Source organism: Phyllopteryx taeniolatus, chromosome 10, assembly GCF_024500385.1.
Source record: "Phyllopteryx taeniolatus isolate TA_2022b chromosome 10, UOR_Ptae_1.2, whole genome shotgun sequence".
Lineage (NCBI taxonomy): Eukaryota > Metazoa > Chordata > Actinopteri > Syngnathiformes > Syngnathidae > Phyllopteryx > Phyllopteryx taeniolatus.
This window is the reverse complement of record NC_084511.1, coordinates 12727300-12744120: the sequence shown is the minus strand read 5'-3', so window position 1 is coordinate 12744120 and position 16821 is coordinate 12727300. Positions and strand designations below refer to the sequence as shown.

The 16821-nt window shown below is 40.0% G+C and overlaps 1 protein-coding gene across 4 annotated transcripts in view; it reads right to left on the bottom strand.

Moving 5' to 3' along the window:
* Positions 1-16821, bottom strand: part of LOC133484550 (A disintegrin and metalloproteinase with thrombospondin motifs 2-like) — a 170597-nt gene that overhangs the window by 6263 nt on the left and 147513 nt on the right. For 3 of the 4 annotated variants that reach the window (XM_061787313.1, XM_061787315.1, XM_061787317.1), the window contains 15 exons: positions 16555-16698; positions 15547-15679; positions 14619-14648; positions 12253-12366; positions 11990-12135; positions 9701-9873; positions 7775-7908; positions 7572-7695; positions 6960-7040; positions 6695-6858; positions 6456-6612; positions 6226-6361; positions 4395-4602; positions 3203-3332; positions 1435-1521 (listed from right to left, as the gene is read on the bottom strand). In XM_061787313.1, coding sequence (XP_061643297.1) covers positions 1435-1521; positions 3203-3332; positions 4395-4602; positions 6226-6361; positions 6456-6612; positions 6695-6858; positions 6960-7040; positions 7572-7695; positions 7775-7908; positions 9701-9873; positions 11990-12135; positions 12253-12366; positions 14619-14648; positions 15547-15679; positions 16555-16698 — 1961 coding nt within the window. The remainder of the gene's footprint in view (positions 1-1434; positions 1522-3202; positions 3333-4394; positions 4603-6225; positions 6362-6455; positions 6613-6694; positions 6859-6959; positions 7041-7571; positions 7696-7774; positions 7909-9700; positions 9874-11989; positions 12136-12252; positions 12367-14618; positions 14649-15546; positions 15680-16554; positions 16699-16821) is intronic. The other variant, XM_061787314.1, reaches the window with a different exon arrangement.

Genomic DNA, 16821 nt, shown 5'->3' with positions numbered 1-16821 from the left:
ATGCCAAGGATGGAAGTGTGGATGACGAAGCCTTAAACCAAACAAGTGAGGTGAAAATAAACTCTTGATTAAGAGAGAAATGGAGAGGCAACTAACTGAAATAGTCCTGCATAATATCGGTCTACCCTCAACCCCAAACTCCTTACTTTTAATAAATGTTTTTCTGTATTCATGTGAAACCAATAATAATAAAAAAAAAATGCACATAACAGTCGGGATCTGAGCGATCAATAGCAGTCCAAAGGTTTTAGGCAAATAAGCTACAGCTTATTCATGGTAAAACATGTTATTGTTATTTATAGAGATTTAGATTTATAGGTATATATATTTATATGAATACAAATATATCTATATATGTATTTGTTTAAAGTCTGCAAGCACAAATAAGCTGCATTTATTGAACTTTAGTATAACAGTCAAAGAGAGAATGGCTGATGATGAGGTGAAATGGGAAGCAACCACAAGTGGTCAGACTACCCTGTATTTTTTGTTTGTTTGTTTGTTTGTTTTTAATCAGCCTTTGCTTTAAGGCTATTCACCTCACAGTTCCCTGTCCCAAAAATCAATAATTTGTCACTTCCTGTCCCTGTGCTGAGTTCCTGTTAGTCTGAGAATGGAACGTGGAATGAGACGCCATTCTCATCCCCAAATGGAACCAGGATGTGAGATGAGCACTTTTAGCAAAGATGTCCTCATTGTGACAAGATCACATTCACAATAAAGCTTTCGTATATATATATATTTTTAAAAATGTATTTTTTCTATATAGATATTTATATACCTTTTCTTTTAGGTTCACACCTGTTTCTTCTCACAATGACAGTGTGCTATAAAAAGAAACAAGCACAACAGTATCCCAGAAGTGGTAACCCATGACAACACGCAGACAACTTGCGCAAAACATCGTTATCAAATACAGGTGGAGGCCCCTGCACGCTCACTTTGACATGTCTCAGTAGGTGGCCGGAAAAAACCTGTTGGCTTTGCCACTTCGATCTCCTTCTCATAGAAATTGTTTTGTTGATTCTTTTGAGTTTTCCACTGGCCAGCGGTTACAACGACAATGCTCCACACAGGAGATAGAGATAGCAAGAGAGACAGAGCAAGAGGGAACCAGCTTGCACACACAGGAGCCAGACGACCTCTCCCAGTCAGAGCCGTTTCAGACACGGCGAGAGAGAGCGAGAGAGAGAGCGAGAGAGATACAACACCGCCCCACCCCGCTCCCCCAAAAAGAGAAGCAAAAGCTTTGCCGCTTGCTCTTAGATGCGGGCACAGGCACAGGACGTAGGGGAGGGGCGGTTCAGGGGGCCAGCCGGGGGCGGCCCTGCTGAGACAGGAGGACAGAGATGGGGAGAGCCCAGCAGAAAACAGACATGCAGCCGCGGCTGCCGCTGTGGAGGCCAGGCTGGGAACTATAGAGGGAGGTTTTACGTGAGGAGCTCTTGTGGTAGTTGGTGCTGGGGCGGGACAGCCACTGGATCAGGATGTTGCCGTTCTTGTTGAGGTCTGATGAGCCCTCTGCAAAGAAAGGAGGAGTTGGGGAGAAGGAAGGAATCAATATCCCATGTGTGTCACGTTTATCAAGCAAATCCAGACCAAACCAATTATGAAAAGCCGTTTGACAATGTATTCCATATCCTACTCGGGTGCTGAATTCCAGTGTTCATGAAAACTAGTGTGCTGCAAATTAACACTCAAACAGCTTTATGGCAAGCCATTTGAGCCTTTATTCAATATCCTTGGTATCCAGCTTGAGGTCCACGGACTAGTACGCTCTTTTGTCCTCACTAGGACAACTTTGGCATACTAGTACTGTAGGTAGGGTTGGGCGGATTACAATTATTGACAGTTTTGTTGTTAAATATTAAAGGCAGCATTTGCGGTTTTCAAACTGCTGCCACAATTTCAATGTAGCATCACTTCACTGCCCCCCTCCCGTCCTCGCGTCTCTGACTAAAGCCACGTGAATGTGTACGTAATGTAATTTATTTTGTTTTGTCTAGGGATCAGTCCAATTCCTTTCTAGCTTTTGTTGCGGGAGTCTGCTGGGTGTACAGACAACGAGGATCGTGTGTCACACTCGCTGTGTGTGCCCACGTGTGAGCACGCAAATGACTGACATCTTATCGGTCACGCCTTCGGTCTCCACAGTCTGGGGGCAGCCGTGGCCCAATGGTTAAGATTATCGCCTGCCACCGTGGGGGACCTAGGTTCAAACCCCCGACGGGACCATCCGCCAACATCCTCCGGACTTACGGCTGTGGTGTCCTTGAGCAAGACACCGATACCCCGAAATGCTCCCCGGGCGCTTCAGCTGCCCCCTGCTCCAGTGTGTTCCACTAACATGTGTATGTGTTCACTGTGATGGGTTAAATGCAGAGAACAAATTTCGTGTGCGTGCATGCATGCATGTTCATGACAATAAAAGATGATTCTTCTTCTTCATTCTTCTGATAGGCTGTTCCTGTTCCTTAAATTAGAGACATTAGAGGGTGCCAGAGAAGGATGATTTTTTTTCAAAAGATCATTTTAATAATATTCGACTGTATTGACAATATATGATAAAAAAGGTTGTTGTTTTTTTTAAAACTGCAAACCTTTGATTCCAAGGAGAACATTTGTTTTAATGTATTGTTAAATTGTTGAACATTTAAGATATGGTACCAAAATATACTGAAACTTGATTTGAATAATGCCACTTGCCTTTTTTTGCTGAAGGGGGGAAAAAAAGTTTAAAAACAGAAATCAGATTTTTTTTTTAGGGAAAAAACTCCACAAATCGTATACTTTATTTTAAGGTCATGTAGCCCAGTCCACCTAGAAATACAAGTGACATTATAAAAATTCTAATACTTATTATCTAGCGCTTAACCATTAGTACTAATAGCACACAGATGTCAACTAGTGCACAATTTTACCTCACTGGTAACATGTAGTTGTCGTACTAGTATGCCAAAAATGTGCCACTAGTGCAAACAAGATCTTAAGCTGGATATCAAGGACAACGTTTAAGCATTTATTCGATATCGTACTAGTGTGCTGAACTGTCTCACTGGTGTGGACAATGAACATACTAGTACATGACCTTAAGCTGGATATAAAGGAAAGTGAATAAATGCTCAAACGTCTTTGCATAAGTAATAAACCAGTCGGGTCTCTTGTTGATTGTCTGAGAGATGGAGGTTTTCCTGCCACTCACTTGGACATAGATCCATCCGACACATTCTGATGGTGTCTGGCTTACTGTCCAGACACAGGCCGATGGTGTTGTCCCTGGTGTGGCACACAGCCTGCCTCAGCTGAGTCCCATTACCACAGGTCACCGAGCACTGCAGACACAAATCAAGAATATCCATGGCTCAGAGTGTGCTTGAGCAAGAAACTGAAACCCAAGTTGCTCGTGATGCTGCGTCATCAGTAGGTGAATGATGAGACAATGTTAAAACGCTTAGAGTGGTGGAAAAGCGCAATACAAGTGAAAGGCCATTTACCATTGAATTACCGTAATTTCTCGTGTATAATGCGCACCACGCGTATAATGCGCACCCATGTATAGTATGCGCCCACAAAGTTGACCTCAAAATTCTGGAAAACCCTTCTACATATGTATAATGCATTTTTACAATGCATGATTTTGCTTCTACCCATATGATCAAAACATGAAGTATTATTTGTATTCTGTTAGTTTTTTCAAATAATTTTACTTTATTCACTTTATTTGAACACGTAAAACTCTTTTTTTAAATTGCTCTTATTTTGAAATTCACAGCCCTACTTTTATTTAGTCAATCAGAAAACACACACTTGTGCTCATATGTTTGATTACCCAGGCAAAATTTGTAAGATGGGTACAATTATTTAAAGAAAACATGAAGGACCAGGCGAAACACATTTAATTTTATTTTAATGGGATTCAAATTAAACGGTCACGCATTTCAGAAAAGCATTATCATTAAACAAAACATAACCATGAAGAACTTAATGATGGTTGTTGTTCAGTCCTCAGTCATATTTAAAAAAAACAACAATATTTCACAAATTCTACCAGGGTATGTAAACATATGAGCACAACTGTACATATATGCAGTCATACGTACCCCTGTCATATTGGAATGAAAGTGTAGACTACACCTTTTTTATAACCACTAGGTGGCGGTGGCATTTTGGAATGAAAGTGTACAGCTTTTTCATAACCACGAGGTGGCGGCATACATTTATAAAATGTGAAAGTTCTTTTCCCCATTTGCGCTTATACCTATGTATAATGTGCACTTTTGACTTTTGACAATTTTTAGGGGGAAGAAAATGCGCATTATACACGAGAAATTACGGTATGGCATATTGCTTATCAAAAGATTACTACATTCATTATTAATGTTTGCGTTCAGTACCTGGGACCATGGTCCGACTCTCCACTGGGTCGGACAAGCGTGTCGGTTGCAGGACCTGCGGGTCTCTGGACGGTCGTCGTTGCAATATTTATTATGGATCGATCTGGTTGTGTTGTCGTCCGACGGTTGGACACAGCTGACCAAACGGACTTGCATCCCGGTCTTTCCACATGGTTTGCTGCAGTTCTGCCATTCCCCTGCCACCCAGCTGAGGAGTATTGCAGAAGGAAAAAAACACGAGTTTCAAGGTCATGCAGACTGAAAATAGTTGAAGACAGCAAAGACAACCATTTCCATTTTGTGAGCCGCTTATCCTCACAAGGGTCACGGGCAAAGACAACCAAATGGAGAAAAATACAAGTGCTGTACTGAAATTGTAACTGTATAGCACTAAAAAGAGAAATTTCTTTTCTAGAGTATATGCATCACGTAGTATAGCGGCGTTGGGTATATCATGAGATCTAAAGCACCTGGTAGTATAACATTATCAGTAGTATCAGTATCATATAGTATAGAATTGGGTACTATGGCAGACTGTGGTATTGCATCATGGAGCGACGCATTGTGCATTATAATATTATGACATGGTCAATGAATCCTGTAGTAGAATAGACTGGTATTGTAACTTGTTGTATGGTAGTGCAGTGTGGAATATATAAATATTGACAAACGACCATTCACTCACATTCACACCTACGGAGGATTTACAGCATTCAATAAACGTACTATGTAAGTCAAAGCACATATGCATGTGACAGTTTGGTATAAAGACACAGTGGAGGAGCTTCTTGATGTCACTGACTAATTTTATGTTTAATGATTATATTTTTATTTAAAAAGGAATCTTTATTTATTTATTAATATATCATTATTAGTCTTGTTATTGTTATTATTATTATTATTATTATTATTATGTATTTTATGTTCAATTTGATCTAGGTATGGCACTTTGTTTTAGCTCCGGCTGTTTTTTTATAGTGCTCTATAAAATTAAAGTTGAGTTGAGTAATATAGAATTGTGCAGTTAAGTATTGTGTAGAACAGTGGTTCTCAAACTTTTTACACCACGTACAACCTAAAAAAAAATACTTAGCTCTCGAGATACCACCATAATGACCAACATTAAAATACAGCAACATTGCTGGCCTAAGTGTCGTGAGAAAGAGGTTTTTTTTTTTAAACTAAAAACTATATTTAATATTGTAAGCCACTGTAATGTTATGCACAGTTTTAACACTAACACTTTGTCTAAATATAGGAAAACAAACTTAAATGAGATTCAATACAAAGTTTTCTGCACACAAAAGTGAAAAAAATATGTACAATAAAATTTTTAAAAACCAACAGGAAAAGATTAAATTCAAATGTATTGTACTAAAAGTTAAATACAATTGAACTGTACTTTTATAAACGCACTGTACTAGAAATGTAAAGACAAAAAGTCCTGTATTTGAAAAGTACAAAATTTACTCTACTGGATTAAAAAAGAAAAAAAAAAAGAAAAAAACTTTTAACAGGCCATATTCATACCTACAAGCTTTAAATATGTTTGATTGTATTTTGTGTTTTAAATGTCATCAATTTTATTTGTATTTAATCCAGTTATTCTTTTGCACACCACTAGAATTTTGGGAATTACTGGTGTAGAACATTATTGCATGATAGGACCCTGTTATACAGCATATTGCAGTATAGTTGTCTGGAGTAGTATAATATAATATACTACCATGTTGGCATGCTGTGGTAAATAAAGCATTGTGTAGCACACCATCGAGTAATGTGTAGAATAGTGTGTAGTATATTGCACGGTGTAGTGTAGTATTTTGCATACATGGGTGGAGGGCAGGGCTTCTGGTTGCAGTCTCGTGTGTCTCCTCGAGGTTTCATGTTGGACTTGTTACAGAAGCTCTTGTGAACCATCTTGCTGTCTATTTTTCTTCTGCAGCCGTATCGCAGGTATTGTTTCCCTACACAACCAGAAATACTGTTAGCTTGACTGCACTTAACTATACAGTACATGTTGAAATGAAGCAGTACTGTAGTAGCATTTTGCCTTTGTACCTCCACCACATGGCTTGGAGCAGGAGGACAATCTCTTAGGGGCCCACTCGTAGGCACTGTCCTCCACCAGAATGTTGTTTTGAATGGCAGAATCACTGTCAATGTTCATCATGTACTTATAGGACAAATTCACATCTTCATTACCATGTAATTTAACCTAGAGAGACACAGACATTCATTATGACACTTCAACATTCCAATATAATTCAAATGAATGAATAACAGTTGTTAGTACACACCATGATTAGAATTCCATGTCTAAGAGGGCCTGTAGTCTGAAGTGTCTCCTTGTCTTTGTCATTTTCATATTCCCACTCTACCCCCTTTTCTATCACCGATCTTGATTCTGGGTATTCATTTTCCCCATTTATGAAAAAAAGTCCTGAAGCCACATTTTTTACAGCTAGAAAAAAAACAAAAAAAAAACAAAAACAAAAAGAGAATGATTACAGTACACCTGTGAACATTAAAATACACGCTCACAGAGAAATATATTGTCAATACCAAACGTGTGCAAGGTAGATTTCAGCTCTTGGATCAGCAAGTGTCGTGCCCCTCTGGGAATTTCAAGAAGTTTGAGGAAACCTGAAATGAAGCAGAGGTGGTTCATGAATTCAACACCATTAAAATCTGAAACAAGAAGCCTGAGCTATTAAAATAAAGCGAAACAATTGCTGAGGTGTTGGGTGTAAACTTTACAGTACATCTACGGAAAAAGATTCAGATAAATTTCCAATGAATGTTAAACAAGATGTAGGATTTTGGAAATATTTTGAATCAGAAGCTTTCCATGGGAAAGATCTGGGAATTGATGGTAATTCAATCGAAAGACATCATATTCAAGCATAAACTTTTGTTTTGTCATAAGCAGAATGCATACTGTAGCTCTCCTTGCCCACATGCGAGGGCAATACAGTTTGCAACTTTGTAACCCCTTATACAACTAACAAAGCTCAAAAAGGGACTAATCTCTCTGAGAACAGTGTCAGTGTCCCTATTAGTCCTCTAGAGGGCAACCTTTAGCTGAATATGGCTAAATCCAGACGAATGAGTCCAAACATGCCAGAGTCAGACAGTTGCGCTGATGAAACTTGACTTGACCCTGAGCCCTCTAACCTTGCTTCTTGACTGTGCGGGTGATTGTGTCCTTGAAGGTTTTGCAGCTGGAGCTGTCTCCGCCACAGACGCCGCATTTGTCGTCCTGCTTCGAGGAGCCCACCGCACCGTCGCAGCCCACCTTCTGCTCAGGAGAACACAGACCGAGTTGTGCACATCTATATTGTGAGCAAGTCAAGTCACTTTCGCCTGACGTCACTCACCTCACACTCCCCACGCACACACACGCTGTGCGGGTCCTTGTACGAGCAACGCGTGCCGTCCAGGACCATGTGCTGCATGAAGACCACATCCCGCGTTTCCTTGGACTGGCAGTGCAGGTGGCAGCGTTTGTTTGCTGTGGGAGGAGATATGTAATACTCATTCACTTTACAAGCACATTTTTTTCCCTTTTACACGAGTAAGGGTTGTGTTACATTTCATTGAGTATGTTTGTGCGTGACTCATACTAGGTACACATCACTACACCCAAAGACAAAACCTGGCAGTTCATCTTGTAAGGATCAGCATGACTCTTCATTGTATTTACTACACACAATGGAGAGACCATTGACACTTTTAAGAGGGAGTTGGAAACAACTGTGCAATTGTTGTACAGTTTCTGGAGGAAACAGACTTCAGTCAAGTTGAGCTAAGAAAGTAATTAATAAATCAAATATACCTAAAATTGTGAGTCTCGATGTAGGCACATGGGACAAGCTTCTGAAACATGTGAATGCATTGTTACTTTTGCCATGAGCTGTTTTCTGTGGATTTATTTCTGTATTCGTAAGCAACAATACTACAGTGGTGCCTTGAGATACGAGTTTAATTCGTTTTGTGATCACGCTTTTAGTTTAGTTTGACAGTGAACTTTGGCTGACAGAGGCAAGAAACATCTTGAAGTTGCTTTTTCTCCCACACACATGCTTTCTTGTTTAGTGAGTTGAGTCACCGCTTGAATCTCAAGTTTGCACTGGCAAGTCAAAGCAAAAAATCGGTCAATCAATGGCTAGTATCTCGAAAATCTCAGACATCGGGTCACACTCAAGGGACCACTGCATTAAAAATATATTTTGGCTGTGTATCTAAAAGTAGACAAAAATTTGCCGTGTCCACAATTTTTCATCAGGATTTGATCCAGATTTCTGAATTGGTCAGAAATTCAAATTCAACCTTAAAAGATGATTTGCAATGTAGTCAAATCCATCTCATCAGATTTGGTTCCGCATGCTAGGTTAATTGAAGACTCTAAATTGCCCATAGGTGTGAATGTGTACAATAGATACAATACAAATAGAGCACCAACATAGCTTCTCCATATTGCAAGTCATCTAAATGTTTTTTTTAAAAAGTGTTAATACAAGCTTATTAAGCCCAGATTTGCACAGTCTTTCTGTTGGCCTAGGGGAAAGTGAGTGAAATGTTTCCAAATAAAATCCAAGTTCATGGCGGACTATCATTCCACTCCACACACTATCTGTTTCTGGAGCGATGACGAGCCATGAATGGAATTCAGTCGAGATGCACGAGAAGTAATTTGAGACGGAAGAGAGCCTTGTTAACACAAATATGGCATTCAGACATAATGAAGAGAGAACAACTATTGAGCAAAAGAGGAGCGTGCTTACATATAGTGCCAGCTCAGCACTTGTCTGTAGTGCTGCCCTTTAGGTGGATGATAAGGGTAATATCTGTCAGGAGGACCGTGACTCCTCCAATTGAACATATAAATATTATGGAGTTATTTGTCATGCATGTATGTGAGAGACTTTGTGACATTGTGTCCTTCTGCAGCAAGTGATAGTTGCTAGATGGAAGCAGAAACAGGTGCAGGAGGAAGGGGTTGTCCAAGGTCGGATGACATCAGGGAATGTGGTGGAGAGAGGGAACTGTTTTTAAAGAGCTTTCCAAAGACACGGCGTGTTTTTATGGGAGGGTGTAGTCATACCTCAGAGCTTTATTCAATCATGGCCAGATGTGGATGACCATATCGGAACATAACATTTATATAACCATCTAACGACCACATTCAAAAATTATGTGTTAAGTCCTCTTTTTTGGATTTTGTTTAACAGCGCATCATCACTTAGCCTCTTTCTTGACCGCATGACTTCATCTTCCTTCCAAGACTGTGTGTGAATATTCACCGTCTGGGTGTTCATAGGGCAGCCAGTGCTTGTTGCTGGGTTGTTCGAAGCGAGGGTCCCAAGCGTGACATTGTTCCTCTCGCGTGTCACTGTAAATGTCCTCGCACTCGTTGGTGTTGCACATCTGGAACTGGTAAGTTGCCCCCACGCAGGTGCGGCCTCTATTGGCTGGTCTGGTACAAGATCACACGATGCCAGAATGTTTTAATTAATGGTTTGTAGCTTGAGTTTTCTCTTTAGCTAACTGAGCATTAAAAATAACAAATGTGTTTTGCCTTTTCTAAAACTTTCTTTTTAGACACACAACGTACAAAGAAGAAAAGAAGATGTCTCCATTTTTTTGGGTGTTAAATACTATTACAGTAATTTCTCTTGTATAATGCGTACCAATGTATAATACGCACCCCCAAAGTTGACCTCAAAATTCTGGAAAACCCTTCTACTTATGTAAAATGCATTTTACAATGCATGATTTTGCTTCTACCCATATGATCAAAACATTAAGTATGATCTGTATTTGTATTTTTTCAAAGAATTATTCTGAAGTTAAGTCTTTTTTTATTTACTTGCTCTTATTTTGAAGTTCACAGCCCTATTTTTATTTAGTAAATTAGAAAACACACAGTTGTGCTCATACATTTGATTACCCAGGCAGAATTTGTAAGATGGGTACAATTCTTTAAAGAAAACATGAAGGACCAGGTGAAATACATTTAATTTTATTTTAATGATATTCAAATTAAACGGTCAAACATTTCAAAAAAGCATTATCATTAAACAAAACATAAACATTAAGAAAATAATGATGGTTGTTGTTCAGTCATCAGTCATATTAAAAAAACAAAAAAAACAACAATATTTCACAAATTCTGCCAGGGTATGTAAACTTATGAGCACAACTGTGCATATATGCACTCATACGTACCCCTGTCATATTGGAATTAAAGTGTAGGCTGCACCTTTTTTATAACCACTAGGTAGCGGTGGCATTTTGGAATGAAAGTGTACACCTTTCTTATAACCTCTAGGGGGCGGTGGCATTTTGGAATGAAAGTGTATAGCTTTTTTATAACCACTAGAAGGCGGCACACATTTATAAAATGTGAAAGTTATTTCCATTTGCCCCATATCCCTATGTATAATGCGCACTATTGACTTTTGACAATTTTTTTGGGGGAAAATGCGCATTATACATGAGAAATCATGGTATTTCTGGTTTCTAAGTTAAAGCTAAAAAACAATAGGAAAGAAAGATCACATTGATTGTAGTTGGTTATCTGCCAGAGTTCCTCAATAGTTTTTTGTTGTTGGTTTTATATGATACATGAGTATGCCAATCGTTATTTTATTGTATTTTTTTTAAATTCTGTCTGAATAAGCACTTTGTAGTCATGTTTTTAAAGGTGTTATATAAAGTACAAACAACCATAGGCAATACAGTTGAAAGTTATCGTATTTTGTGCTAAGTTTCAAGCACAATCTAAACTATATTAGCAGTGAGTTATCAGAAAGCATAGGTGCAGACGTGTTTGAAGCCGTACATGACAAGTGAGGCGTATCTGATGATGTAAATACGTATGGGTTTGTGATTGGCTTTAAAGGAGATGATGCTACCTGCAGTAAAATGGGTATGGCGCTTGTCGGTTTATGAAATAAAACCTTTATTTTAAGTTTGACATGGGAGTTGCTCTGTTTTGCAGGGTTATGAAATACAACATCAAACGATGCCGTGAAAGGTAGTCTTCTAGCGGGCGTGGCTATATTTTTGCCAAAATGACACTATTAAGTGACTGTTTACTGCTCAAAAGTTCCCTATCCTATGACTGAACTTGGCAAAATATATATTTTTTTGCTGCATATTCCTGGAATACTCTTTGCTTTGTTATTGTTGTTTTTGTCCTGTCCTGGCTATATGATTACATAGACAATGATATAACTTGACATCATTGTGTTGTCAATGATCTTTCCAGAATTAAATAAAGGTTTGAAATGAAAAAAAAATTGTCTGTCAGTTGTCATCAAAAGGTTAGTTTGAATGTGCAGTATGTCTTTTTATACTTAGTCAAAATGTTACTGAAAACTTTGCCTGTACAATTAATAAATGTTTTGAATTGTTTTGAAATTTGTATTTCTAGGCCACATGCATCATAGACTGGATCATATTCTATTATTTCCCTTTTCCAAATTACTTTGAAATTCATCCAAAATCAAACCTTTGAGAAATGTGTAATCAAGTGTAGATTTTTCACAAGGGTGTCATCACAAGAAGACATACTGTAGTTTCTATACCTTGGATTGTCGCAGTCCCGTGTGCGAAACTGAACTCCGCCACCACATGTGCGAGAGCACTGTCCAAATTCACTCCATGAGCCCCAGTTTCCATCTTGCTTGATGATGTCAGGTGTCAGCCAGATGCAGTGACCTTTAAAACAATGCTGCAAGACCAAAAAGTAGTCAATGATGGGCCAGTGTCACAAATTATTTTTCTTCATCAGAAAACATGGGATGGGAAGGTTAATAGGAAATGTGGTTTCTGGAAAGTTTCTTATTACCTTCCCATTTCCACACGTAGTGCCATCAATGGGCGGTCCTTTCTTGGTCTTGCAGAAGAAGGGATTGTCTGGGTGGCTGCACCATAGCTGCTTACATGGGTCGAAGGTGCGATACTGCAGGGCACAAAGTGGGGCTGCACAATTAATGGAATTTTAATTGTGATCGCGACTTTGGGTGCCACGATTAAATGAGCCTGATCGTCTGCGATTTTTTACATTTAAAATGCGGGCAATGCTGCACAAGAAAAGTGCTTCATTTGCAGCAGTACCCACAACCTAGTCAGCCAGCCACATGGTTAAGGCTTCATTAAGCAGCGCCCTGGTGCCAACTTCAAAATAAAAGCCTAAAAAAAGGCATTGATGCCCAATGTAGTAATATATGAAGCTGTTACTTTGAAGTTGCCCCACTCAGTTGGCGGAGAGGCGGCGTGTCACGGTAAGACACATTATTAACAATCGTTGCAGCGGCTGCCTTAACTTAAACTTTTCAGCTGGCCCGACTGCAGTAAAAAGACGGCTGTAGTAACTAGAGAGGAAAATCACAACTGCCGAGTTCTTTGCAGTTTATGTTCGTGCACGACTGACCAATGGTCAAGCCAAACAACGGAGACGTACCCTTCCTTGACAATTCACTATATTGACGGGGATTTTCAAATGAAGTCAGTACTTGCAACCTAATGTTATTGCGTTTAATGCAGTAAATGTATTTGCTTCCATTATTTTGCAATTCCTGTTTCCACTTTGGAATAGCACATTTATTCAGTTAGCCCTTGCTAAATAGAATTTTTTGTGCATTAATTTTTTTATATTATTATCTATCATTTATTCTTATTTAAAGATTCCTTTTGGACTGACAACTGTTACATATTATTTTGTTAAAAAAAAAAAAAGATTTTTCTCTAACATGAGAAGTTGCGAATTGTGATTAATAATCATCCATCCATCCATCCATTTTCTGAGCCGCTTCTCCTCACTAGGGTCGCGGGCGTGCTGGAGCCTATCCCAGCTGTCATCGGGCAGGAGGCGGGGTACACCCTGAACTGGTTGCCAGCCAATCGCAGGGCACATAGGAACAAACAACCATTCGCACTCACAGTCATGCCTACGGGCAATTTAGAGTCTCCAATTCATGCATGTTTTTGGGATGTGGGAGGAAACCGGAGTACCCGGAGAAAACCCACGCAGGCACGGGGAGAACATGCAAACTCCACACAGGCGGGGCCGGGGATTGAACCCGGGTCCTCAGAACTGTGAGGCTGACGCTCTAACCAGTCGGCCACCGTGCCGCTGATTAATAATCATGATTACAATATTGATCAAAATATTCGTGATTATTATTTTGCCCATAATCGTGCAGTCCTTGCACAAAGAGATACTCATGTTTAATATTAAATAGGTACAATTCACATTCAGTATTTGGGCTGACGGTTGGAATGAGGCTGAAAACTTAAAATAGGAAAAAAAATAAAATAAAAAAATGTGTCAAATGAAGAATAACCATTATAATCACCACCACCACCACAACAACAACAATAGCAGTAACCCTGCACTATCACTGCACTTCACATTACGCTCCACTGAGAAACACAGCCAATCATGCAAACTAAGCCAAAAGATGCATGAGAGACGGGACTCTCTGAATGAAACAGCCTGTGCTTTAAGTCACAAGGGAGGTCGGAGGGCAAAAAAAAAAATTAAAGAGCCAAAGTGGGCTCGGCCCTGGGCTTGAACGCAAAGAACAGGGACAGACTTCCCCTTGTTGTCTAATATAAACCACTGATAAAGACACCTCAAATATGTCTAAAGGCCACTGTCTGAGGGGCTATGCCCTCCTACCTCCTCTCCAGTAATGACACCACCCACCATGACCCAGTGGGATCTGCAATCAGAGGGTGAGTCACAATTAATGGCCAGATTGTGGTAGGTAAGCATCAGTGACGTCAGGTTGGAGGATCCTAAAAGCTGAAGTAAAACATGGAAAACAGCCTCTGTTCTGTCTCAGTCCTGTTCCCCTTTAATGGGAACGACATCTTTCAGACCTTTTCCAGTCGTTATAGAGTGTGCCAGCAGAAGGAGGTTCTTCCCGCTAACACTGTTGATTTAAAGGAGGTTGTTTTGTTTTTTTTTGCCTGTGGTTCACCTTATAAATCAGTAAAGTTGCAGGGTTTGTAGGGATTTGACAGGCATTTTAGAATCCTGCAGGCTGAAGTCCCATAAATGACAATGGGTTGAACAGAGACAAAGTACAATTGAAAGAAAACAAAAGAACAGAGCAACATTACAAACTTTCAAAAGACAAATAAAATAAAACAAATAAATAAGAAAACACAGAGCTAAATGTCCTCAGGAAGGTACGGTTACCTTACCTGCGTTCCTGAAAGGCCTGCCTTTTGTAGCTGAAGGGAATGGGTTTGACAAGAGAATAGAGGGTAATCTAGCAGTGTGCAAGGCCCCTGAACAAATCCTTTGTCAATCAAGCGAGCACCCCAGAAAAGCGAGCAGCGTGGTGCAAGGAGCTTGCAGCAGTCTGAAGCTCATTTACCATGTGGTATTGAAAACAAACAAATAAAAAAACACTTTCAGATGGCTTCATGTAAAACTACTGCAGTGACAAACTAATTATTGTATTGCAATGTGAATTATAGAATATAATTTTGATTTACAACAGAATAGAGACGTTGAGAAGAGCTATCAAAACCGATTTACCTGCTTTTAAGCAAGATATCAATCCCACCAGTGGCCAGGCGAGGAAAGAAGAGGACATCAGAGCAATATGAATCGGTGTGTACTGTATAAATGACCCTCATTCTATTTTATCGCGGGGGATATGTTTCAAACATACCCGTAATAGCTGAAATATATTAAACATATTTAAACTTATTAATACACACTTATTTAAAGAAATTGGAAACATACTTATACACCAAAAAAATGCAACCATAAAATGTAAAGAAAATACAATACGAGTCTGCATGTGAGTGTCTGGGTGTGAGCTGTCGCCAACAGCAGCAAAGTCATTCTGTTTATGTGTTTTGTTGTTCTCACGATGTCTGAAAAGTGCATCGCAGACTGTGGCTCCCCTTTCCTGCATGCTAGGGCATTACAGTATGTATTCTGTAAGAACACAAGAACAATGAACTGCGACATAGTGGGGGAACACTGTACATAAGATGTCAGTATCACTAGCTGTCTTTATAATTGCTCTCATAAAAGGAACATTGTAAACTAACGGACTCAAAGTGAGCTAGGAGAAGTGCCTCTCGCTGTGTTAGTGGACGTAAGGGGGTCACTTACCGCAGTACACATGGTGTAGCCCACACCGAAGTCGAAGCGGCACTGTTCATTCATGGAGTAGTGTAAACCAGGAAGCTGTGGCAGCGACGGCCAGTTGTGGTCAAAGGGGTCGTCACGGAGACAGTCATAGGAACTACGAAAGACAATAGGATGAGATTTCTTCTTATTGTGGAAGGTTAAATGTTCTCTCCATTCTCGAACGCTACGAGCGTGTCTGCTGTATGTGGTGAAAACCACACACCGCTCACCTGTCAACTGATAAATCAAATCAATCAAATACTGTACCGTACTGTACAGTAAAATGGATGCTACTTCTTTCTTATGCCTACACATAACTACATGTTTGACCTGTGAAAATAAATCCGCTTATTAACGCCTCTGGTGCCTGGATTATATCCCATCAAGTCATCATTGGGCTTTTCCACGCTCTAAAGTGGTCACGGCAGCGCAAAGCCACTGTCCACATGCTGGCTGTAAACGCCTGATGTCCAAAACACCCACCCTTGCTCTTCTGCCTTTTCTCCGCGATGTGCACGCACTCACGTCCAACAACGAGATACTCTAAAGCTGCCACGCCAGCGGACTATCTAAAGGAAAGTTGCAATTTTGCGGTGTAGGCATAGCTAGGCTATCTAACTACAGTATATGGCGCAATTGCGCCCGTTAACCACTGATGCGAATGAAAGGCACTCAAGTTCTAATACACAGTACAGTAGTGGGGGAGAGGGGACTTATGCCCGAGCAAGAGTGCGTCATTAGGCACCGTTATAGCCACGGCCCAAAAAAAATCAGGAAAACTGAAATGGTGAAAAACAGTTTAACGCTCTTTCGCCACAATTGAGTACTACATAGTTCTCAGTCTTTGCACGCTTTCAGCAATTATCTTCAAACATGTGTAACGTATTTAGAAAGAAATATTTGAATTTACTTTGCAAGATCTTTAACTAAAATGGTAAAATGTCTATGTATGTATGTATGTATGTATGTATGTACGCAGGTATGTCTCACTGGAGGTAGCGGCCCAGCTCTTGCATGCTACACTTGGACCACTGAAAACGGTGGAAGGCAGCTTGAACCAGTGGAGCCATGATGCTCCCCATGTGCACCTCATCTCCACAGCGATTCCCCTGACCATCATGCTCCATGCCCAGCCTGCAAAGAAACATTGGAGTTGGGAGGTGGCAATAGGCAGACAGGAGGAACATGAGTGTAGGGAAGGGAATGATGAAGCAGACAGATTGGGGACAAGTGAGAGGAGAGGAACATTTGTAGACA